This window comes from Hyaena hyaena, unplaced genomic scaffold (assembly GCF_003009895.1).
Source record: "Hyaena hyaena isolate Hyena2069 unplaced genomic scaffold, ASM300989v1 scaffold_121, whole genome shotgun sequence".
NCBI classification, from domain to species: Eukaryota; Metazoa; Chordata; class Mammalia; order Carnivora; family Hyaenidae; genus Hyaena; species Hyaena hyaena.
In genome coordinates this window covers 933,856-958,602 of record NW_024080753.1, presented here as the reverse complement: position 1 = coordinate 958,602, position 24,747 = coordinate 933,856, and the positions used below count along the sequence as shown (strand labels likewise).

Genomic DNA, 24,747 nt, shown 5'->3' with positions numbered 1-24,747 from the left:
TTACAAAACGCTTGCCCACCCCCCTAAAAGAGTGTTTTCTGACACCTCGCTCTCGTACCTGCAGGATTCCCCCACCAAAACCAATCTCAGCAACCCCTGCTACCCTCGGAATTATCTCACCACCTTCTCTGGGGGCCACCTATTCGACAGCCTGTGCACAGCAGACCTGAGGCCCGCCAACTACCGCCCTGACGACATCATCACTGTTGGGGGGACCGGGGACCCGTCGCTGTGTAGGGAAAAGGTGGCTTCCCTGTTTGACTTCAAAGCTTGCCATGACCAAGAAGCGTGTTCCTTTGACGGGGTGTATCAGCCAAAAGTTAAAGGGACATTTGTGGTAAGAGCGAAAACCACCCGACAGAGTCCTTTCTCCCCCCACCGAATACTTCCTTCTCACCTTTCTCTTCTGCTGACCGGCCCCCCACTTTCCTGTCCCCCAGCCGAAGGCTCCGCGTTCTGCCCCCGATCTGAGAAGTAACTTCCTTGTGTGTTGCCTCCTCCCTCCCAGGCCTTTGCAGGCTTCTACTACACAGCCAGCGCCTTCAATCTCTCCGGGAGCTTCTCCCTGAGCGCCTTCAACTCAAGCAGCTGGGATTTCTGCTCGGAGAGCTGGAGCCAGGTCAGTGTTTAAAGAGAGAAGGGGCAGGGCGGCTGGGTGGCTCAGGCGATTAACTGTCAGGCCCTGGATTTGGGCTCAGGTCATGATCCCTAGGCTCGTGAGTTCGAGCCCCGCATCGGGCTCTGTGCCGACAGCTCAGACTCGCAAGCTCCGCAGAGCCTGTTTCATAATCTCTGTCCCTCCCCAACTCGCTCACTCTCTCTCAAAAATTTTTTATTTAAAAAAAAAATAAAGAGAAAAGGGCAACGTCAGTACAAAACGCAGAGTAGATCAGCATATAGCCCATTTGTGTGCATGTGTGCGTGTGTTCTGAATTTGGACTTCATGCCATTCTACCTCCCCCACGTCCATAAAATGGGGTAAGAAGGGAACCCCCCCGACACCTGCACCGTGGATCAACATTCCAGCCACGGACACAACGGTCAGAAGGGCGGGAGGTGCAGCAGCAGCGCTCTGTGAACTTAGAACGTGTCACCACGTGATACTGCATAGGGGCATTTTCATTATGATACGATGCGGTCCCATCATTTTATGGTGATTGTGTCACGAAATTGTGCGTGACGAGATCCTTTAACACGTGGTGTTCGGAAGCATGCATTTCCAGTCGCACCCGCCTTATCTGTCTGGCACCTTCTTTTCAGCTGCCGCTGCTGCTCCCCAGGTTCGATGAGGTGTATGCTCGCTCCTACTGCTTCTCCGCCCACTATATCTACCACCTGCTGGTAAATGGGTACAAATTCACCGAGGAGACCTGGCCCCAAATACATTTTAAAAAAGAAGTAAGTCAAGGCATGTGCTGTTTTCTCCCCTTGCTCTCAAAGGTTTGTGTAAATATGTGCAAAAGAAAGGTAGAATTTACAGGAGTATTGGTGCTTTCAGTTTGCTGGAGGGAGGCTGATGACACTTGGGCCCCTGTGACCAAAGAAGACACGGTGGAGAACTCAGAGGAGGTTTCACTGGAGACCCTTCCACGTGAGGCAGCAATGGGAGGCCGGGTGCCCACGGACCCTGAGCTCTGCGAACGCAGGGCCTATTTCATTCTTTTCATGTGCTTAGCATTCAGCACAGCAGTGAGAGGCTAGAAGGTGTTAACTAAATGTTTGTCAAGTGTATAAAGAAGTATGTTGGGGCGCCTGGGTGGCTCAGTCAGTTAAGCATCCAACTTCAGCTCAGGTCATGATCACATGGTTTGTGGGTTCGAGCCCCACATCGGGCCCTGTGCTGACAGCTCAGAGCCTGGAGCCTGTTTCAGATTCTGTGTCTCCCTCTCTCTCTGCCCCTCCCCTGCTCATGCTGTCTCTCTCTCTCTCAGAAATAAATAAAACATTTTTAAAAATTAAAAAAAAAAAGCAGTATGTTAAGGATCAGACTTTTCATCCTGAAAAGCAGCTTTAAATATAACAGTAACTGTAAAGCTAGTAACTCACAGCTCTCCATTTTACACAGACGTCAGGGTAACAGAGAGTGTTGGGGATTTATAGCAGCCGTGCCTGAGGTCACTGTATTTCCTGTCAAGTGTCCAGGACGGTCTGAGGCTGCAATCATAGCGGCTACCAGGTGACTCTCTGGTCTGTCAACCTCCGGGCTCTGTCTGCAGGCAGGACTCAGCCTTGCTGAGATGTGCATCCAGCAGTATATCCCGGCGATCAGGGAGAATGTTCTCATTTCAGGAATGGCTGGTATAAAGCCTGGAATATGTTCAATATTAGCTCTAGCAATAATTCTATTAAACCAGTCAATATCCAGCATTAGGCCTGTGACTGTCTACTTTTACATAAATAAAATTGAGTCATCACGCAACAGATGGGGCTGTCTGGAGACATGCAGGGAGTGCTGATGGCATGCGGCCTCTAAGCCTTGCTTCTAATGAATCTCATTAGCAGGAAAGTACATTAAGAGAATGGAAAGTGACTTCCTCTTGAAGTCCAGTTTGGATGGAAACAGAATTCCAGCTTTCGAGTACCTTTCCTTATTCACAAAGAAGTTTATATCCAGTCAAATTAGTATTCCAATGTAAAAGGCATAAAAAAGACTTAGAAGAGTTGCTGCACAAAAATGTCAAAATATTTTTGGAGGAGATAAATACAAAGAGAAAGAAATCCAGGAGGTGCTATAAAAATATAGGCAATCAGGATAAATGATAGGGTGCCTTGAAGTTTTTTTTTTTTTTAAAGAAAACTTAGATTAGAGAAAAGTAAAAGAGAAGAAACCACCCAGAATAACCCCAAATTCAAGTATAGCTAATGTCCGGTGTGAAGGGAGTCGGGTAGGGGGCATACGAGTGGCCTAAAAGGCTCATCTTCTAAAGGGGAACGTTATGGGGCACCTGGGTGGCTTAGTCGGTTAAGCGTCCGACTTTCACTTAGGTCATGATCTCGCGGTTCGTGGGTTCGAGCCCCGCGTCGGGCTCTGTGCTGACTGCCAGCTCAGAGCCTGGAGCCTGTTTCAGTCTGTGACTCCCTCTCTAGCTGACCCTCCCCTGCTCACGCTGTCTCTCTCTCTCTACTAGAAATAAATAAAAACATAAAAAAAAAATAAATAAATAAAGGGGAACGTTGTGTATATATACATATATATATCAGATTGGATATATGTCAGATTGGATTTTTAAAAACCAAGCATATGTTGTTTGTAAGAGAAACCCTTAGGCATTAAGCATAAGGACATGGAAAGCTTGAAAGTTAGAAAACTTTTTAACTATTGGGCAAACACTACCCATAAGAAAAGAGGGGTCACTGAGCTTTTCAAATTTCTGGGTAGCTATGTAATACCTGACCAAATAGTCTTTAAGATAAAGAGCGTCATTCAAGATACAGAGGATTCCAACATAATGATGAAGGGGTCATTGTGAAGACTGTAGACTGTAAACGTTTCTGTATCTAATAAAACAGCCTGAAAGTGTGGAAACAAAACCTGATGGAATTAGCGTGGGGAATTGACCGAGTCTGCTTCTTGTCCAGCGCGACCCCCTGGGCTGAGAAACTGGCTCCAGGCTCTGTGAAGCGCTCCTTGCCCTCTTACCGTAGCCACAGACACATGTGGGGAAAGAGTAGAAAAACTCTCGCGGTTATTAACTGTGCCATCGTTCCACTTGGCTGTGACAGGCTGAGAGGATTCCGATGGTTTTTCTCCAAAGTGCAGAGCGGGCCCTTGAGGCTTCGTGGTCCCAGTGACCTGGATTCTAGCCAGTCTCTGCAGTGCCTGAACTTGGGCAAGTGCTTTGACCCTAGGCCGCCAGCTTCTGGTGGGGACGACAGCGGCGTGTGTGTGTAATTCCTGCCTCGCGCCTCCGAGAACTAAGCCGTCTTTCTGCCGCGCAGGTGGGGAACAGCAGCATAGCCTGGTCTTTGGGCTACATGCTCAGCCTGACCAACCAGATCCCAGCCGAAAGTGCCCTCATCCGCCTGCCCATGGACGCACCTGCCTTTGTGGGCGCCGTCGCCTTCTTCACGGCAGTGGCCTTGCTGTGTGTGGCCCTCCTGGTGTACCTGTGTGCTTCGGCCAGGAAGCAGAGACACTCCCAGCATGCCTTCGGCCGCACGCTGGATTCCGAGTGAGCCTCGCCAAGCAGCCCCTGGAGCCTCAGGGCGGCCCAGAACCAGCCTGGGGGGCCCCGGACAGCGCAGGCGAAGTGTCCATCTTTGGGAAGCGCAGCTGGAGTCAAATACCGAGGTTACGTGCCTCTCTGATAACTGATTTATGCCAAAGCGCCTCTCAACTGGTTGCTCCTCCAAAGGCCCTACGACGCACCTGCTGACCTACTGGGGGCAGGGGAGAGGCAGGCCATCAAAGTCCGGCCCTTCCCTCCACGGGCCCTGGAGGAACACTGAATTGAGCATACGACAGTTTAATGCTGAAGAACTGACCTCAGGGCTCAGTTTGCGTGTTTCCTTCCTCAGAGATGCCACACACACACACACACACACACACACCCCGCCCCGGCAAGTTTGGAAGCTGGCAGGCGCCCATGGAGCGTTTGACACAGTCAGATATGTCGTTTTAAGGCTTCTTCCCACTGATTCCTAACTCAGACTTAGCAATCCCATAAGCACTGCGCTCCCTCAGGCCAGTAGAATAACAGCGTCTGGGCGAGAAGACTCCTTTCCCCAGAGGACAGTGGGCACGGCCAGGCTCTGTCATGCAGGCGGAACCCGGAGGACAGAAACACAGGAAGTCTCCCAGGAAACTGCCCGTTCCGAGTGGGGTTCCATCAGTAGGTTGCTGCCGGTGTGCCTACCTTCATTCTCACCTCCCCGTCACGTGGCTGGGTCCTCCTGTGAAACACTTACTCCTAGTGAGGCTGTCAGTTCCAGGTCTGTTGCCTTTGCGGGGCTTTTGCTTAGGGCCGTTTTTTCACGGGGGCGTGGTTCGTGTGCTCTCATACCCCGTTCGGGCAAGCGTACTTGGCACTGCCCTGAGATACCCTTGCGTACCACCGTCCTAGATGGCCGGCCTCTCTGCAATGGTACCACACTTCTTCAGTTTGGGGAAAGAAGAGGAGGCTGCAGGGACATTTCATTCCAACATAGGATGAAAAAGAATCCAGCAAGCCCAATGGCTACAAACTAAAAGTGAATATTATTCCAGATTGTTGTTTGTTGGCTGAATGTGAAATAAAGGACTCTTATTTTGACTCAGCAGCGTGTGTGTTTGTGACCTTGCAAACAGTACTTTTTTTCTCCTAAGGATGCCAGTGGTATATGAGAGGAATTTCTTAAAACGAGGAAAATTTTCTTAAGAACAGACTTTCCTAGTGAACTAAGAACATTACGTGTTAGGGGCACCTGGGTGGCTTAGTCGGTTAAACGTCCGACTTTTGCTTAGGTCATGATCTCGCGGTTCGTGGGTTCGAGCCCGGCGTCAGGCTCTGTGCTGACTGCCAGCTCAGAGCCTGGAGCCTGTTTCAGAGTCTGTGTCTCCCTCTCTCTCTGACCCTCCCCTGCTCACTCTGTCTCTCTCCTCTCTCTCCTAGAAATAAATAAAACATTAAAAATTTAAAAAAAAAAAAAGAGCATTACGTGTTAATATCACCTTCATTCCAGAGAAGCTAAAGTGCTTCACTTTGATAAAAGCCTTTGGCTCCTTGAGATAATTGAGTCACACATTTCCATGCCTTATTTGACATTCAGAACTTGTGAGGCTAGAGCCTCAGATCTTGCTGCCCACCTGGAATGGCTGCTTCCTTCCTGAGACGCGCTCCTTCTCACACAGGTCTCCCACCCAGCCTGTGGGCCATCTTCCCAACCATCCAAATAAAGCATGTTTTTCAAGGCCTAATTCTAGCTCACTTCTTCCACAAAGCTTTCCTTACACACACACACACACACACACACACACAGAGTGATCTATCTCCTGGATCACCCTTTAAATACTAGTTAGGTAAATTTTTATATTATTTACCTCGTGTGTGCATATGGCTTGTTTCTAAAATAGACAGTAGCCTAACTTAAGGGCAAACCCTGTCATTCATCACTCATTCACTCAACAGACATCTCAAAAACACCTACTATGGGCCTAGCTCCTTGCCAGGTGTGCTCTTGGATTTGGATAAGTGCCAAGAATGTAATATTCTCAACATATTTGTCGACTGCTGTTATTTCCATAAACGACTGAAGCGTGGACACTAAGTATAGAGATATTAGATAAAAATAGCGCCCAAATCACCAAGAGCTTGCAAGAAAAAACAGATATGTCTGTGCAGGGAAGAGGGCCAGGGTTCCATGGAAGCAAGTCATAGTCAATGTGCATAGCTTCGGAATAGCTGATGACGCGTTTTAGGTTTTCTGACCTACATCAAGGAATTCTTCCCGGAGGAACCATGATGAAATCCGAAGTCCAGGTAACACATCTAGTAAGACTGTGGTAAGCAGAAACCTGACACGGCCCCATCGCCTTGCTCTCTGCTGTTACTCGGGAGATTATGCTGTTACGTGGCAGAAGGATTTGCAGGTGTGAGCGCTAATCAGTTAACCTTAAAATGGAGAGATTAGCCAGGGAGGTGTTTTCTCCTCACATGAACTGTAAAGGCAGGGTATTTGCTCCAGAAGTGAGAGATTCAAAGCATGAGAAGGATTTGATGTGCTGTTGCTACCATGATAACAGAGGAGGTCAGGCGTGAGAGAAGCCCAGAGCAGCCTCTAGGAGCTAAGAGCAACCCTCGGCTGAAAGCCTGCAGGAAAGCAGGGCCTCAGTCCTGCAACCACGAGCAACTACGTTCCACCAGCAACTTGCATGGACTTGGGAGCATATTTCCCCAGAACTTGCAGTTAAGAACGCCACCAGGTAGGGGTGCCTGGGTGGCTCAGTCAGTTAAGTGTCCGACTTTGGCTCAGGTCATGATCTCGTGGTCTGAGTTCCGCATCGGGCTGTGCTGACAGCTCAGAGCCTGGAGCCTGCTTCAGATTCTGTGTTCCTCTCTCTGCCCCTCCCCTACTCATGCTCTGTCTCTCTCTGTGTCTCAAAAATAAGCGTTTTTTTTTTTTAAAAGAAAGAGCTCCACCAGATTGACACATCAATTTTAGCCTTTTGAGACACTAAGCAGAGAACCCAGCTGACTCTGACCTACAGAACCAGGAGGTAACACATGGGTGTTGTTTGAAGCTAAGTTTATGGAAATTTGTGACACAGCAATAGAAAATTAATACTACAGAACTCAGGCCCCAAGACTCCAACCAAAACAAGTGAAGATACAAGTGATCAGGTATCACAAATTGTGTCTATTCTTTAGAACAACCATGCAGGAAAGGCATGGGCTCATAAACATCACCCGGCTAATAAGTGTTTTGGAAGGTGGAGACTGAGTGGAGATTCTGGTCTGGTTGAGTCTAAAGCCCATATTTCTGTCACATCTGTCACAGGGAAAGGCAGTGTCACCCAGCAGATAGGAGTTTGGCTGTAGAGTGTTGTAGTCCAACATACTCATTCATGTACAGTCATTTGACTTATGACAGAGGTGTCATGTCAGAGCAGTGAAAAAGATGTGGGACAACTTGATTTCCATATGGAGGAAAAAGGAAATTCAACTCCTTCCCCATACCATTTTCAAAAATGATTTGCAGGCTGGTTAAAGGCCTCAGTGTGAAAGGGTAACCTACAAAGGTTTTAGAACAGAAAGGACGAGAACATATTTAAGATCTTGAGTAAGGGAAGAGCTTCTTCAGCATTACGCAAAATGCATTAACCGTAAGACGATATATGATACATTTGGTTGCATTAAAATTAAGAACTTCTGTCTCTCCAAAATCACCATTGTAAAAGTGAAAAGACAAACCACAGCATGGAAGGAGTTATTTGCAACATATGTAACTGACGAAGGACTAGTTTCCAAATTATATGGAGAATTCCTACAAATCGTTGAGAAGAAAGCAAATGATCTAAGTTTCCTGAATGGGCAAAAGGCCTGAAAAGCCATTTTACAGAAGGAGAAATCTAACTGTCCAATACATATGAAAAGGTGCTCAACCTCATGCATAGATCAGGGCAATGCAAATTAAAACTCTGATGAACTGGGGCACCTGGGTGACTCAGTCAGTTGAGCGTCCAACTCTTGATCTTGGCTCAGGTCATGAACTCAAGGTTTGTGAGATCGATGAGATCAAGCCTCATGTTGAGCTCTGTGCTGACAGTGCAGAACCTGCTTGGGATTTGTTCTCTCCTCTCTCTCTGCCCCTCTCCATTCATTGTCTTTCTGTCTCTCTCTGTCACGCGTGCTGTCTCTTTCTCTCAAAATAAATAAACATTAAAAAAACTACCATGAATTAACACAGTACACTCCTTGTTTGACAAAATTAAAACCTCTGATGACACTAAATGTTGGTGAGTGGGGAACAGCTGGAACTCAGGCACAGCTGGTGGGGATGGGATTTAATGCAACCTTTCTGGCATTGTCTCTTAAAGTTGAAAATATGCATACTAAATGACCCCAAAATTCTAGCCCAAGGTATATACCTTAGACGTTCGTGTTCTAATGTACACCAGGCTACAGGCCTAGGCATGTTTTCACCAGCGGCCAAGATGCCTGTCCCATAAAATGGAAGGGTATGCAGTGATTAGTGATGTATGTGTACTAGAAAATACCACAAAGCATGGGAACAAGAGAACTGTATGTATATGCTCCCTATGGATGGATTTTGCCAAGATAACGTTGAGGGTAAAAAGCAAGTCACAAAAAATACATACATGGTATAATTCCATTTATACAAAGTTCAAAAGCAGGCAAAACCAAACACAGAAGACAATTCTCAAGGAAATTATTACTCTTAAATTTGGAAAGGGATAAATGAGTGTCTAGGTCTGCTAGAGCCGCCATAACAAAATACAGGAGACGAGGTAGCTTAAATAATACACATTTATTTTCCCACAGTTCTGGAAGCCAGGAAGCCTGAGGCCAAAGTTCCTGGGGAGAGCCCACTTTCTGGCTTGTAGGCAGCCCACCTTCTTACTGAAGTTCCACTTGGCCTTTCCTCTGTGCTGGCGTGGGGAGAAAGGCAGTAAGCTCTCTGGTACCTTTTATTTTAAAGGCACCAATCCCATCACGAGGGCCCCACCCTCACAGCCTCATCTAACTCTAATTACCTCCTAAGGCCCATTTTCAAATGTGGTTAGGGCTTCAATAGATGAATATTGAGGGATACAAACATTTGGCCCATAACAGCACGGCTTCTGAGTTGACAGTGACGTTCTATAACTGGCCAGTCATTACAGGCATTACCTTTCTTCAACTATTTATATATTTTATTTATTTATTTATTTATTTATTTATTTAATTTTAGAGCGAGACAGCACAAGCTGAGGAGAGGGGCAGAGGAAGAGAGGATCGTAAGCAGGCTTCATTCTCAGTGCAGAGTCCGACTCAGGGCTCAATCCCACGACCCTGGGATCCTGACTTGAGCCAAAATAAAGTCGGATGCTCAACCGACTGAGCCACCCAGGTCCCTCATCAATCATTTGTATATTTTCTATTGCCTTACATGACACGAAAAAAATAAACATTATAAATCTAGATTAACTCAAAGATTTTCTACCTCTATGATCATCATAAAGCCTTTCAATTTCTTTGAGCCTTGATTTCTTCATATATAAAATAAGGATAATACCCACACCTCGTGGGACAGTTATAAGAGAAAATTTAGCACATGGCCGATGCCTGGCACAGAGTATAGCCAATGAATTCAAGTTTAAAAAGTATTTATTTTGCTCATTCATTCATTCATTCATTCATTCATTCATCACACATTTCCGAAAAGCCTACGCTCTGCTAAGGGCTGGGCTGAGGAGAGACTGAGGCTCTAGAAGAAACCAAACTTCTGTCCTTTAGACACATGAGGCCCGATGCCCTCTGCTGGAGCCAAAGGGAAATACTTCCCAGACTGTGCTTTTTCCCTCCTTAACTAAAGATGCTGAAAAAAATCATTCATTCAAAAATACTTTTAGTATTATAAAAGAATGTGACAATTGGAGTTCTGAGCATTTGATGATATCAAAGAACTGCTTTTCATTTTTGTTTAGGTAAGATAATGGAATGGTGGGTTGTTTCTCAAGAATCCTTACCATTCAGATAGTTGCTAAACTATTTACAGATGAAATGACAGATCTGGTTTATCAGTCAGGGTTTGGGCAGAGAAAGAGAACCAGGAGGAGATATATGTTAAGGTACTGTTTTGGCAAGAAATGGCTTGTGTGATCATGGGGGCTGAAGGCACGTCTGAAATCCACCGGGCAGGCTGTCAGGAAGGGCAGGCCAGAATTCGAGGGCTTGACCTAACGCTTCCGTCCACAAGTAAAGAAGTCAGCTTGAATACCTGGTGAAAGAGCCTTCTAGGCTAAGGACATGGTGTGTACAAAGATTACATGTGGAATTCCTTATTGCTCAGGGAAGCCTTGGCTCCGCTCTTAAGGTCTTTCAACTGAGGCTCACCAAGATGATCTAGAAGAGTCTCCTGTACTTAAAAACTCTGATTATGGGCTTTACTCACATCTACAAACCTCCATAGCAACAGCTGGATTAATAACTCACGAGGGTCTGTAGCCTACAAAGTTCCCACATAAACCTGACCACCACATCTGTGAGCTGGTGGAACAGGGCTAGCCCATGGTTTGAGGGTCCTTGAGCCTGGCGTGATAGGTACAGGGGAGTTCATTATACCATTCTGTCTGCTTTATGTACTTCACGATTATCTACAATTTTTAAAAGGTGGGGTTTTTTTGAAGATTCTATTCTTAAGTAATCTCTACACCCAACATGGGGCTCAAACTTAGAACTTCAAGATCAAGAGTCACATGCTCTTCAGACTGAGCCAGCCAGGGGCCCTTACAACAAAAAGTTTTTAAGTATATTTCAAAAGGGGCCCCTGGGTGGCTCAGTCAGTTAAGCACCTGACTTCAGCTCAGGTCATGAACTCACGGTTTGTGAGTTCGAGCCCCACACTGGGCTCTGTGCTGACAGCTCAGAGCCTGGAGCTGCTTTGGATTCTGTGTCTCCCTCTCTCTCTGCCCTTCCCCGCTCATTCTCTCTCTCTCTCAAAAATAAACATTAAAAAAACTTTAAATATACTTCAAAAAACACCCAAAGCAACTGCTTTATATTTTATATTTTCTCTACACATTCTGACATACTAAGATTACTATACCTTACCTCTTTCATAGCATTATACTGTTAGCACCTTTACACCTCATTAAAAATCCTTCCCAAATATTAAACAAAATATTAGGAATTTAGGCTCTAATTCCACATAAACCTGGTTCAAATCCCAGTTCTGCTATTCGTTGCTGATTGACCTGTGCCTAAACTTCTTAGGCTCCCTGTGACTCAGTTTCTTTTAACAGAATCGTTCAGTTCATTCACTCACATTGACTGAGTCTATCCTCTGCGTCAGATCCTGTTCTAAGTGTGGTGGCTGTACTAATGAACAAAGCCAACAGAATCCTTGCCTTTAGGAAGTGGACATTCTAGTGGGGAAGACAGACACTAAGGAACTAAATACATAATGCATAGGGGGCTGTAACTAATCCAGAGAGAAATAAAGCATAGTAAGGGGGACAGGGGGTGTCAGGGCAGGAGGTGGGGTTTGCTACTTCGTGCAAATGGGCCAAAAAGACTTTATGGATGAGGTGACATTTGAACAAAAACTTGTAGGAAGTGAAAAAAAATCAGCTCTTTGAATATCCGGTGGAAAGGCATTCTGAGCAAAGAACACAGTATGTGCAACGGCCCTGGGACAGAAACGTGTGCAAGATACACAGAAGAGGCCAGTGTGGCTGGAGCGGAAGGAACTAGATGACGGGGGAAATGCAGGGCATTAACAGGAAGTAGACTGGGCAAGAAGCGGCCACTGGAGGGTTTGAACAAAGGCGGGTCTACTCGAGCTGCAGCGAGGAAAATAAAGTGAAGGGTATGAGGGCAGAAACCGGAAAAGCAATTGGTAGGCGATTAGGGTCATCCAGATGAGAGGTGCTGTAGCTGAGCCTGGGCGGTGGCAGCAGAGGGTGGAAGCACTGGGCAGGTCCTGCCTGTATTCGAAAACAGAACTGACAAGATCTGCTTGTGAATGTGGAGGGAGAGAGAGGGAGGGTTTGAGAATGTTTCCATATTTTTTGCCTGAACAATTGGAAACACAGGGTTGCCATTAACCGAAATGTGAAGGCAGCAGAGGAAGGCAGTCTGGCAGGGAGAAGGTGAGGGTTCTGTAGAGGCTGTATATACGGGAGCACAAAACCACAAGCGCGGGGACAGCAAGAGGAAAGGAGGCGGCAACAACATTTTGGCATCTGCAGTGCTGACCAACCAGGGGTAACTGACTTAACAGATCCAAGAAAGCCTAATCCTAATAAGTCAATGAGGAAATTAAGAATCAACCAATTGAAACAGTAGCATCCTCAAAAAGCTCAGGAATTCTTGGACTGGGGACAGCTGGAAGTTGGGTTGGTGGGCATAAAACAGAGACGATTAGTTTAAAGATTCTGAGAAGCAGTAGTTCTCTAGATCCTTCCTCCTGCTCTTTGCTGATGAGAGGCTGCCTCCCCCCATTTCAAGCAGAGGAACTGGAAGGACAAGTCACAGCTGAGGGTAGAGGCTCATAACGCAAACGACAGGATTAAGGGAACAGGGGCATATTCAGGGTTTAGACTCCAGGCCCTCTAACCCCATCACCCCCCAGGCTCCAGGCTACCTCTGCGCTCCAGGCAGGACTTCGGAAGAGCCTTCCTTTATGGGGAATCCAAGCAGCTCAGGAAGGACAAAATGTGTGGTTGGCATTTGGAGTCCCCCAGTAAAACTCTCCTACAGTGAAGCTACAGGAGCCTCCATTTTTATTTCACGCCCTACCTTAAATACAAGAAAGTAAACAAGGATTGCCCAGTATCTAACGAAAGCCTCATCGTGGCTTTTTAGGGGACTGTTAAGAAGGTACAACCAGATCTTTGTGTTTATCAGCCAGCTTCACCCGGAAGTTGTCTGTAGGTTGTTTTCTTACCTCCTCTGGACCTTCTGTCACCTGCCTTCTTCTTTCCTAAAAAGCAGTCGTGTTCCAAGAGGCCTGATTTTGTTCTTTCCTTCTGTCTACCTAAAAGTCACCGCTGAGTCATCTTAGAACTTGACCTCTCAGCAAAAGGAAAGTCTCACTGCCTCTCTCTGGGCTTCAGAACCATGGTCAGGGACTTCAGAACTCTGCGGTGAAGGGGGCTCCAGCGCATTTTCATATTATCTATGGCTGCTTGTTCACTAAAATAGCAGAGTTGAGTAGCTGTGGCTGAGACCGTGTGGCCAGCAAAGTCTAAAATATTCACTGTTAGGCCCTCTGCAAGAAGAGTGTGCATCCCTGATGCAGATTATCCTATTTAGTCCTAGCAGCCCTTGACATTGACTTTGGCATTCTTATTTTTTTATTTAAAAAAAATTTTTTTTTTTTACCTATTTCTGAGAGAGAGAGAGAGACAGCGTGAGCAGGGAAGGGTCAGAGAGAGAGAGGGAGACACAGAATCCGAAACAGGCTCCAGGCTCTGAGCTGTCAGCACAGAGCCCGACGTGGGGCTCGAACCCATGAACCGTGAGATCACGACCTGAGTTGAAGTCAGACGCTTAACTGACTGAGCCACCCAGGCGCCCGTCATTCTTGTTTTATCACAAAGGAATCTGAGGTTTAGAGAAAGCTCATAACTTGCTCAGAGTCACAGAAAGTACTGGGAATGTCATCAAACTGTCTGTTGACAATATCATAAGGTCCCCTATCACCGTCATTTCCCCACCTCCTGGGAACATCAATCAGGAGATACAGTAGGATAAAGAAACCCAAAACAGTCAAGTAGCAAGTCAGCTAAGACACCATGAGTACTTTTCCTGGAGCTAAAGGCCACTCTGTGTGTCTCTGTCCCTTTACTTGTTCAGAAGTGACTCTGTCCACTGGTGCGGGAGCATCAACCTCACCTGGGATCCCAACCAACCCTCCAGCTCCCCCCACAAACCTCCCACGTCTCTGCCACCCTTTCCCCAAGCGGACAGCCCGGCCTTTCTGAGGCAAATGCATTCTACAGGTGACTGCGGTGCACCAGTGGGGTCTATCACAGCGGGTGCTTCTGTACCATTCTTCCAGAGCTCTGTCAGCCCGCCCGGAGGAAAAGCCCTCCCCTGTTCCCAAATGAGCACAGAGGTGAGAATGAACCAAATCTAGCTCTTCTGAGAAGGAGGCTTCCCTGGGCTATCAGCCAAGTCCTGTCCGGTGAACTCATCCCAGGCTGCAGCACTGAGCTGCAAGAGGGCAGTCTCATGAGAGAGGAGCTCTCCCAGGCTGCAGTTCTTTAAGGGCAGAGGCTGTCTTACTGACCACAGGGCCTTACTTAGCACGGGGCTTGGCACCTGTAATCAACAAATGAAAGCTATAATCATTATGTGTATGTACTAGTTTGCTAACTAAATGAATCAATGAATGACCATCTCACTACAAATCTCTCAGTACCAGGGTAGTTAACCACATATACAAACTTACAATTGACAAGATATTTTTCACAACTTCTATCCCAAGTCACTCTAGCAGCAATGTTTAGGGAAATACAGAGAGCTTTTTCTCTTTTCGTTTTAATTTTTTTAACATCTATTCATTTTTGAGAGACAGAGAGAGACAGAGCATGAGTGGGGAAGGAGCAGAGAGAGGCGGGGACACAGAATCCAAAGCAGGCTCCAGGCTCTGAGCTGTCAGCACAGAGCCTGATGCGGGGCTTGAACTCACTGATGGCGAGATCACGACCTGAGCTGAAGTCAGACGCTGAACTGACTGAGCCACCCAGGTGCCGCCAGAGAGCTTTTAAACCTTGATTTCAGAGGCACCTGGCTGCTTCTGTTGGTAGAGGGACTTGTAATCTCAGAGTAATGAGTTCAAGCCCCAGATTGGGTGTGGAGTCTATTTATAAACAACAACAACAACAAAACACTTTGATTTCAGAAAAGAAAGGAGGGCTCACCCAACAGCCTGTGTTTCTTCCAGCAAACCCCACCCAGATGCACTCCTCACCAAGTAGGTCATCTTTCACTCTCTTTCTCTCTTTCGTCCCTTCTCTCTGAAGGTCCCCCTTCCCTCCCTTTCCCTTGCCTAAGGTCCTGTAAAAGGATTCCTTGACTGTACTAATGATTCTATAGTAGATACTGTTGCTTTAAAAAAAAATGTGCGGGGTGCCTGGGTGTTTCGGTTGGTTGGGCATTAGGCTCAGGTCATGATCTCAAGGTTTCTGAGTTCCAGCCTTGCACGGGCTCTGTGCTCTGTGCTGGCCACGCAGAGCCTGCTTGGAATGCTCTCTCCCTCTCTGTTCCTTGGTCCCAGTCACATGCACTCTTTTTCTTTCTCTCTCTCAAAAAAAAAAAAAAAAAAAAGTGTACTTGGTTTTCTACCCAGAATTTCTCTGCAAAATTGTTTTTTTTTTTAATGTTTATTTATTTATTTATTGAGAGAGAGTGAGCATGAGCAGGGGAGGGGCAGAGAAAGAGGCAGAGAGAGAATCCCAAGCAGGCTCTGTAGTATCAGTGCAGGGCCCAATGTGGGGCTCAAACCCACGAACCATGAGATCATGACTTGAGCCAAAATCAAGAGTCAGATGCTCTACCAACTGAGCCACCCAGATGCCCCTTTCTGCAAAGTTTTAATCTAATAATAGTAGGTAAAGAAAATGTACAAAGCCACTTGCATTTAAGAACTTCACATGTAATTCTATTTTATTTACTGAACCACAGTGATTAAAATTTAAATATTTTGAGTACCCCTGCTTGCCTCTTATGAAACTGTCCCTCAACCTGACTGCATTAATGGTTCACAAGATTCACCTCCTCTAATACAAGATCCATTTATACTAGAAAACCTTTTAAAAACAATCATATAAATCAAATAGCAAAACCCAAAATTATGTTCAGCAGCTACATTGGCCCTGGGCCAAAGTCCAAGTACCAGTTATAAGCTCAGCAACTCAGACAGCATTCCAGCCACTCTGTCTGTGTGTGAATGGGTCAAAGTCATCCAAGACCTGATGCCTAGCAGATGTCCTGAGGAATTCATGTCAGGGCCAACCCAGGGAAGCCTTTGCTCCCATCCAGAGCACCTTATAGGATTCAGATTCTCAGGGCGCCTGGGGGGCCTCAGTTGGTTAACCGTCCGACTTCGACTCAGGTCATGATCTCACAGTTCGTGGGTTCAAGCCCCACGTCGGGCTCTGTGCTGACAGCTCAGAGCCTGGAGCCTGCTTCAGATGCTGTGTCTCCCTCTCTCTCAGACCCTCCCCTGCTCACGCTGCCTCTCTCTCTCTCTCTCTCTCTCTCAGAAATAAAAATAAAAACATTAAAAATTAAAAAAAAAAAAAGATTCAGATTCTCTCCTGCTGCAGGGTGGATATGAATGGGCACTGTGGCCAGCTTGGAGGCCAGGATAGAGAGGGCTGTACTGATGCAAGGGTAGGAAACAGAGGTTCAAATGTTGCATGCGGTATCAGCTGCCGCATGTCCTGAGGCAAGGACCTGGAGTACGAAAGGATGTACCCAACACACAGCGTCATCCGCATGAAGTCAAACAAGCTGATAGAATAAAAAAACAGTCTTGGGGCGCCCGGGTGGCTCAGTGAGTTAAGCCACAGACTTTGGCTCAGGTCCTGACCTCACAGTTTGTAAGTTTAAGCCCTGCATCGGGCTCTCTGCTGTCAGCACAGAGCCTGTTTGGGATCCTCTGTCCCCCTCTCTCCCTCTGCCTCTCCCCCCATCTTGTGCTCTCTCTCAAAAATAAATAAAAGTTTAAAAAAATAATAAAAAAGTCTTTCATCACCCCTGCACGTGCCTATTTGCTTAAAAAAAACGTTGATGGGGATTGTATGCCTGGCTGTGAGAAGGCCCAGACGCTGAGTCTGTCGCAGCTGGCATTTTCTCTGATGATTCTCTGTCCCTCCTCTACCTACTCCCAGGGATTCCCCCTGCTCATTCAGGGATGCCTAGAGCAAACCCAGCCTAGCGGTGAAGTGCTCTGAGAATGCCTCTAGCTGTCCATGACTTTGCCCACAGTATCTAGAAGCCTGGTAACTGGTTCCACTACAGAGGAGCAAATAACAGCTCAAGCCATCTCCTGACTCTTAGAGGTCAAGAACAAGACCTTGGGAGAGCGGTCACAAATCCTTGCCAGCTGGCCACTGAGGGGATGATCCCTCTGGTAAATGAAACGCCCACAGGAGTCCCTCCGATAAACCGCTGACTGTTGTTGCGTGCCGGGCCGCTGGGTCACGCCAACAGCCTCCACAAAACCCATTAGGTCTCGGCCAAGTTCCACCTTACCTTCTGCCCCCTGGTGGAAACAGCACACAAAGAAGGGGAGACTTCCTTTGGGAGATACCGGTGCTCCCATCTATGATTACACTAAGGAATGTAGCTGCTCTTAGCTGCTCCTGGAACTTGTTCTGGGATTAGGGGCCTAGGAGCTTGACCAGTTCATTCTGCATTTGTTCAGCAGCCTCCAGAGTCCCTAGGCCACATCTTCCTTCACCATCGGGTCCAGGTCCATAATATAATATGAGAATGCATATATAATCCTGGTGTCAGGGAGCCTTCCCTACAATGCAATACGCTGTCTTCTGCAGAGAATAAGAAGTTTAATGCTCTACTTTAGGCCTGGCACCTTCTTTCTGTCCACAGCCTCTTATACTCAAAGGCAGCAGAAGCCCCCACCTTTGCTGTGGCCTTGCCACGTTCCTTAGAGCTGCTATATTTCCCGAGTATTTTCTTGGACCAATCTTTCAAACGCACAGACCAACACTACCTCTTTGGTTGCTAAATACAAAAAACAGACCACACGGGGCGCCTGAGTGGCTCAGTCACTTAATGGTCTGACTTCTGCTCAGGTCATGATCTCACAGTTCATGGGTTCGAGCCCCATGTCAGGCTGTGTGCCAACAGCTCAGAGCCTGGAGCTGCTTCAGATTCTGTGTCTCCCTCTCTCTCTGACCCTCCTCTGCTCATGCTCTCAGTCTCTCTCTCTCTCTTTCTAAGAAATAAATAAAACATTAAAAAAAAAAAAAAGACCACAAAATACCCAACCCAGGCATTTGGAGCAGACAAACCTGCACTGCTGAAGGAGCTGGGTGCTACATCCCAAGAGTCTGACCCATTCCAGAGTCTGTCATCTCTTTGGGAACTTGAAGCTGGAAGTGAGCAACCAACCGGTTGCTAAAATAACCTTCATTTGCTCTTGCTCAGGTTCCCGGGATGTAATAGGCCACTGGCTTCCTCCTTATGGACATCTTTCCCATCCCAGAACATGCGGTTTGTGAATTTACCTCCTGCTTTACAACATAAGAGATCTAAAACCTCCCCACTGATAAAAACCTTCAAAGGTCTTTCCTTCTATACCGATCATCAGCATTTCCGTGAAGTAAAAATCAGCTCTGACTGGGGAGCCTGGGTGGCTCAGTCAGTTAAGTATCCAGTTTCAGCCTAGGTCATGATCTCACGGTTTGTAAGTTTGAGCCCCGAATTGGGCTCCAGAGAGCCCACTTCGATCCTCTAACCCTACCTTCTCTCTTTCTCTTGGCCCCTTCCCTGCTCACTCTTACAAAAAAAAAAAAAAAGAAAAAGAAAAAAGCTCTGAGTGAAGAAGTAAAATCTGCATGGCTCTTCCTTCAGGAAGAAAAAGCAGATACAAATAAAGACAGTCGGGGCGCCTGGGTGTCTCGGTTGGTTAAGCGTCCGACTTCGGCTCAAGTCATGGTCTCACGGTTCATGGGTTCGAGCCCCATGTCAGGCTCTGTGCTGACGGCTCAGCTCGGAGCCTGGAGCCTGCTTCAGATTCTGTGTCTCCCTCTCTCTCTGCCCCTTCCCTACTCGTGCTCTGTCTCTGTCTCAAAAATAAATTAACTATATTTTTTAAAATAAATAAACCCCTTTATTTTTTTTTAAATGTTTTTAATGTTTTATTTATTTCTAGGAGACAGAGAGAGAGACAGTGTGAGCAGGGGAGGGTCAGAGAGAGAGGGAGTCACAGACTGAAACAGGCTCCAGGCTCTGAGCTGGCAGTCAGCACAGAGCCCGACGCGGGGCTCGAACCCACGAACCGCGAGATCATGACCTAAGCGAAAGTCGGACGCTTAACCGACTAAGCCACCCAGGCGCCCCATAAATAAACCCCTTTAAACCCCACATTGGGCTTCACACTGAGCACAGTGCCTACTTAAAAAAAAAAAAAAAGACAGCTATAAAGTTAAAAAGAAACAATATTTCTGCAACCAATGCTACATCTATAAAGTGTCATACTAACCTTTTTTTTATCTTTATGTTTGAAAAAGTGGACATCCAGATGGCCAACAGACACATGAAACGATGCTCAGCATCACTCATCATCAGGGAAATGCAGATCAAAACCACACCTCATTCCGGTCAGAGTGGTGAAAATAATCAGGAGACTCTAGATGCTGGCGAGGATGCAGAGAAACAGGCACTCTCTTACACTGTTGGTGGGAATGTAAACAGGTGCAGCCCCTCTGGAAAACAGTGTGGAGGTTCGTCACAAAATTAACAATAGAACTCCCCTCTGACCCAGCAATAGCACTGCGAGGAATTTACCCAAGGGACACAGGAGTGCTGATGCCTAGGGGCACATGGACCCCAGTGTTCATAGCAGCATCTCAACAATAGCCAAAGCATGGAGAGAACCTCAGTGTCCATCAACAGATGAATGGATCAAGAAGAAGTGGTTTATCTACACAATGGAATACTCCATGGCAATGAGAAAGAATGACATCTGGCCACGTGTAGCAACATGGATGGACCTTGAGGGTGTTATGCTGAGCGAAATAAGTCAGGCAGAGAAGGACAGATACCATATGTTTGCATGTACAGGAGGATTAAGAGGAACTTAACGGAGGAACAAGGGGGAGAAGAAGGGGGAAACAGTGGGGGAGAGGGAGGGAGGGAAACCATGAAGACTCCTGAATGCTGAGAACAAACTGAGGGCTGGTGGGGGTGGGAGAGAGTGGAAGGGGGGTGATGGGCATGGGGGAGGGCACTTGTGGGGATGAGCACTGGGTGTTATATGGAAACCAACTTGACAATAAACTATTTAAGAAAAAAAAGAGAGAGAGAGACAGAGCTTGAGTGGGGGAGGAACAGAGAGAAGAGACAGAATCCAAAACAGGCTCCAGACTCCCAGCTGTCAGCACAGAGCCCGACGCAGGGCTCAAACACCCTAACATTAAGATCACAACCTGAGTCAAAGTCAGACGCTTAACCACTAAGCCACCCAAGGGGGGTCCCAATACCTTCTTTAAGTGGTTCCTGCTTTCTCACTCACCGAGAAACTTTGTTCAGTAAAATCAAAGACTCTCGGAAACTTTGGTGTTTGGAATTTTGTCAGTAAGAATGAAATCGTTTCAATGTTGCCATCCAGGTGCAAAGCTGCAGAAAAGGGGTTTCTGGCCAACACGCTCAAGAAACAGGACCGAGGGTCCAGGACTGATCCTGTTCCCTTTACACAGTCCTGCTTTGCTTCGAGTCTATCAAAACGGTGTCCATTTACCTTTCACCGAAACTTCACACCTCCCTGCAATCCCGTAACTTTTTCTTCATTTGGTGAAACGCCCCCTGATGTCCGCAGTCTCCCTCATTACAACGACTCTACACGCCTGATTCATTACAACGAATAAACTCCAGGTTTATTCCCGGTGGGTCTGGGTTGACTGGGCTGACGCTGTCTCGCTCAGCTTCGGGGCTTTATTCGAGAGTTTTGGTAACAGCTGTAACACGCACTTTCCCCCACTTCCTAAACGTGCCGGCCAGGTGGGCGTACGCAGGGGCACCGTGCCCGTGCGGTCAGAACGGGGTCGGCTCACTTGTCGGAACGGTTACAGGCTTCTGGGTAGCTTCTGGCTCACGTCTCGAACAGGCTTAGACTTTGTGAACCGGACGCTTCCGTCCGCCGTGACTGCAAGAGACGAACGAGACACCTACTCAGCTGAAGCTGCCGCACTCGGGCCCAGCTGGGGCTAGCGGACGGCTCTGCCGCGCGGACACCCGCGGGGACTCCGAGGGGACGCGCTGCAGCCGCACCCGGGACCCGCGCCACCCCCGCGCGGGGTGCCCCACGGCGGGCACCCGAAGCAGCGCGCTCGCCCGCCCCTCGCGTCTCTCTCTCCCACGCGCAAGCGCAGGGCGGACACAGCTTCGCGCACGGTCCACGCTGAAAGCCGGCGAAGGGCGCCTGCGCACTGCCGCCTTCGTCACCCGCGCGGGCCTGGGCTCGCCCTTCCTCTCCGGGATTGGACGCGCAGCGCTCCGCAGGGAGGGGCCAAGGGCACACTGAGCGAATCCCTGGCGTGGCCCGGGAGTTGCCCTTCCTCCCCCTCCCGGTGATTGGACGAGCCTGCGGGGTGTCCCGGAAGGGGCGAGGCCGGCCAAGCGGCCCGTGTAGGCGGCTGGTCTGGTTTCTGAAGTCTTGGCTGCGGAAGATCGGCCTGCTCTTCGCTGGACGCTGGCGACCTGGCGGGGCACACGCTGCTTGGACAGGGGCCTGCGCGTTCTCATGGAGCTTCGAAGGAATCTGAAAACCGCCTTGGGGGGCGGGGGGGCTCGACGTTCCCGGTGGGTGAGAGAGACACTGGTCCTTGTCGCACGGGAAGAGTCTCGTGGACAGCGGAGAGTTGAGCAAAGCCATAGAGTTTATTGAGCGCAAGTACAAAGCTCTCGAGAGTGAGGGGGGTCCCAACGGGGTTGCCGCCGAGGACTTTTGTCTCTGACTTTTTATTGGGACCTTATCAGGAACTGGATTAACAGTTTGTGAAACTCTGTCTGTGGCACCTGGCGTGGACAGGTCTGGAATCGCTTACCCTGTTTGTTCCCAAAACCCGTCCGCAGCTACAGCTATAGCGCCCACCCGCACCTGCAGCCAGGGGCTGGGGACACGGTGGACGCCAGGCGGAGCCTGCCCTGGCTGCAGTCGGGGGTACCTGATCCATCCCTGCCTGCTAACCCTTTCCCTGCTCACTGAGATGCTTGCTGTCCTTCTTAAGGGACGGTGGGGATCCTAGTCTAGGAAGAGGGGCACAGCTGCAAGGATAGCCGTGAACTTGTAGCTATAACGGGATTCGGGGTAAGGGACGCAGAACTGCCAGAGGGAAAAAGCTACGAAGGTGCTGGGGGGAGATTGTGGGAGGCCTTGAATGCCAGGCTAGGTAGTTTGGACTTCATCCTGGGGATTAGGGGGATCAAAATAAACATTTGGGGCACTTTAAACAGGGGTGACATGATCAGATAATGAAATTTAGAAAAATAATTCAGTAACTGTAGAGAATCCTAAAGTCTTTCTCCGAGCTGTTTCAGTGAGCCAGCTGGGAGCTTGTTTTTAAATGCAGTCTTACCCCTCCCTAGACCTGCAAAGTAGGTTCTCTGGTTGTGCAGCCAGGGAACATACATTTGGGGAAAATGAATGCACAAGTCATAAGATCTGAATTTTCCCAAGCTGAACACGCTGGTGTAACCAACATCGCGGAAGAAACATCGCCCAGTCAGAAGCCTCTCTTCCCCACCCCACCCCCAGTCAGTACCGCCTGCACTCAGGGTACACATGAGCATTACTTGGGACAACCATAGATTGCCTGTTTACTGTTTTGAATTGTATATAATTAAATTACATACCACATACTCTTTGCATCCACCTTATTTCATTGGGTGTTATGTATAAATCCATCCATATTGTTCCTGTATTTGCTGTCGACTCCATTGCTAGCAACTTTGATCCATTCTCTTGTTTGTGACCTTTGAATAGTTTCCAGTTTGGGGCTATTAACAAAACAATGTGCTGCTCTGAACTTTCTTATTCATGCCTTTTGCTTCGTAAATTATAAAGCAAGTAACCAAGGCCTAAAGACTAATTCATTCGCTGCCTGTTTATTGAGCCTACCATACAAAGAAGAAAATGGCCAAAGTCCTGCTCTCATGGAACTTATTCCAACTCGTACAAAACTACAACCTACATGGACAGGAAAATAAGTCAAAAAATGGCAACTGAAATAATGGTTTTGAGGAAAATGAAAAAAAAATGAGCTAGAAAAAGGAAGGGCACTAACCTATTTTTTTTATGTGACAGGTTAAGTCTCTCAGATGAGAGATCTAGAAAACAATCCAGCAGATGAGCTGGCACTGCCATGCAATGAGTATGAACACAGGAGGGAGTCACTATGTGCAGAACTCAGAGACCAGGAGAGAACTGGGCCTGTTAAGATCAGTGCAGCTGAAACACAACGAAGATGGGAGAGAGGAGATGGCACAGGTGTGTTTGAACATAGGCGCATATGGTGCAGGACCTTGGAGGTTAGAGTTTAGGTTTTATTTTAAATATGGTAGAAAGCCGCTGAAGTGTTTTAACAACGAAGTGATATGATCTGATTGTTTTCTTTCTCTTTTTTTTTTTTTTTTTTCTTTCTCTTTTTTTTAAGGATCCCTCTGACTGATAAGCAGAATAGATTAAGGGAGGCAATGGAGAAAGCAGGTCACTTAGGAGGCTGGTAGAACAGTCCTGAAAGATGGGGCACCTGGGTGGCTCAGTCCGTTAAGCGTCCGACTTTGGCTCAGGTCACGATCTCACAGTTCATGAGTTTGAGCCTCACATCAGGCTCTGTGCTGACAGCTCAGAACCTGGAGCCTGCTTCCCATTCTGTGTCTCCCTCTCTCTGACCCTCACCCCCTGTGTTCTGTTTCTCTCTGTCTCAGTAATAAATAAAACATTAAAAAAATATTTTTAAATTAAAAACAACAGTCCTGGAAGATACTGGCATACAGTTTAGAGGAAAGGACTGAAAGGTATTTGGGAATGCCAGTACAATGATCACCTTAATCTAGCAGTGAAAGGTATCACTGCATATTTAGACAAAGAGATGTCCTATGCACGTATTCTGACATTTTGCGTCGAGGGCACAACATTTCCACCAAAAATGCATAATCTGAATCTGATCATGGGGAAAACTACAAGTCCATATTGAGAGACAGTCTACGAAACAACTAGCCTGTATTTTAAAGATTTTTTAAAGTTTATTTATTTTGAGGGGGTGTGTGGGGGGATGGGTTAAATGGGTGATGGGCATTGAGGGCACTTTAAGGAAGACGAACACTTAAAGTGAACACAGAGTGTCATGTAAGAGATGAATCACTGGGTTCTCCTGAAGCTATGACTACACTGTATGCTAACTAACTTAAATATAAATTAAAATAATAAAGCTTATGTATTTATTTTGAGAGAGTGAGAGAGAGCATATGAGAGTGGGGGAGGAGCAGAGAGAGGAGAGAGAGAATTCCAAGAATTCCATACTGTCAGCACAGAGCCAGATGTGGGGCTCCAACTCATGAACTGTGAGATCATGACCTGAACCAAAACCAAGAGTCGGACCTTAACCGACTGGGCCACCCAGGTGCCCCTGATGGCTTTTTTTTTTTATGTTGATTTATTTATTTAGAGAGAGAGCGCTAGCGTGAGGGTGGGGAGGGGCAGAGAGAGGAGAGGATCCCAAGCAGGCTATGCGCTGCAAGTGCAGACCCCAATGTGGGGCTAGATTCCACCAACATGAGATCATGACCTGAGCGGAAATCAGAGTCTGAAGCTCAGCCGACTGAGTCACCCAAGCGCCCCTGGCCT

General features: G+C 47.4%; 1 protein-coding gene across 4 annotated transcripts in view; it reads left to right on the top strand.

Moving 5' to 3' along the window:
* ENTPD3 (ectonucleoside triphosphate diphosphohydrolase 3) overlaps nt 1–5,256 on the top strand; it is a 37,674-nt gene extending 32,418 nt beyond the window's left edge. For 2 of the 4 annotated variants that reach the window (XM_039237250.1, XM_039237249.1), the window contains 4 exons: nt 65–337; nt 509–619; nt 1,261–1,398; nt 3,940–5,256. In XM_039237250.1, coding sequence (XP_039093181.1) covers nt 65–337; nt 509–619; nt 1,261–1,398; nt 3,940–4,176 — 759 coding nt within the window. In that variant the 3' untranslated portion in view covers nt 4,177–5,256. The other 2 variants (XM_039237251.1, XM_039237253.1) reach the window with 2 other exon arrangements.
* Nucleotides 5,257–24,747: the final 19,491 nt, after the last annotated feature.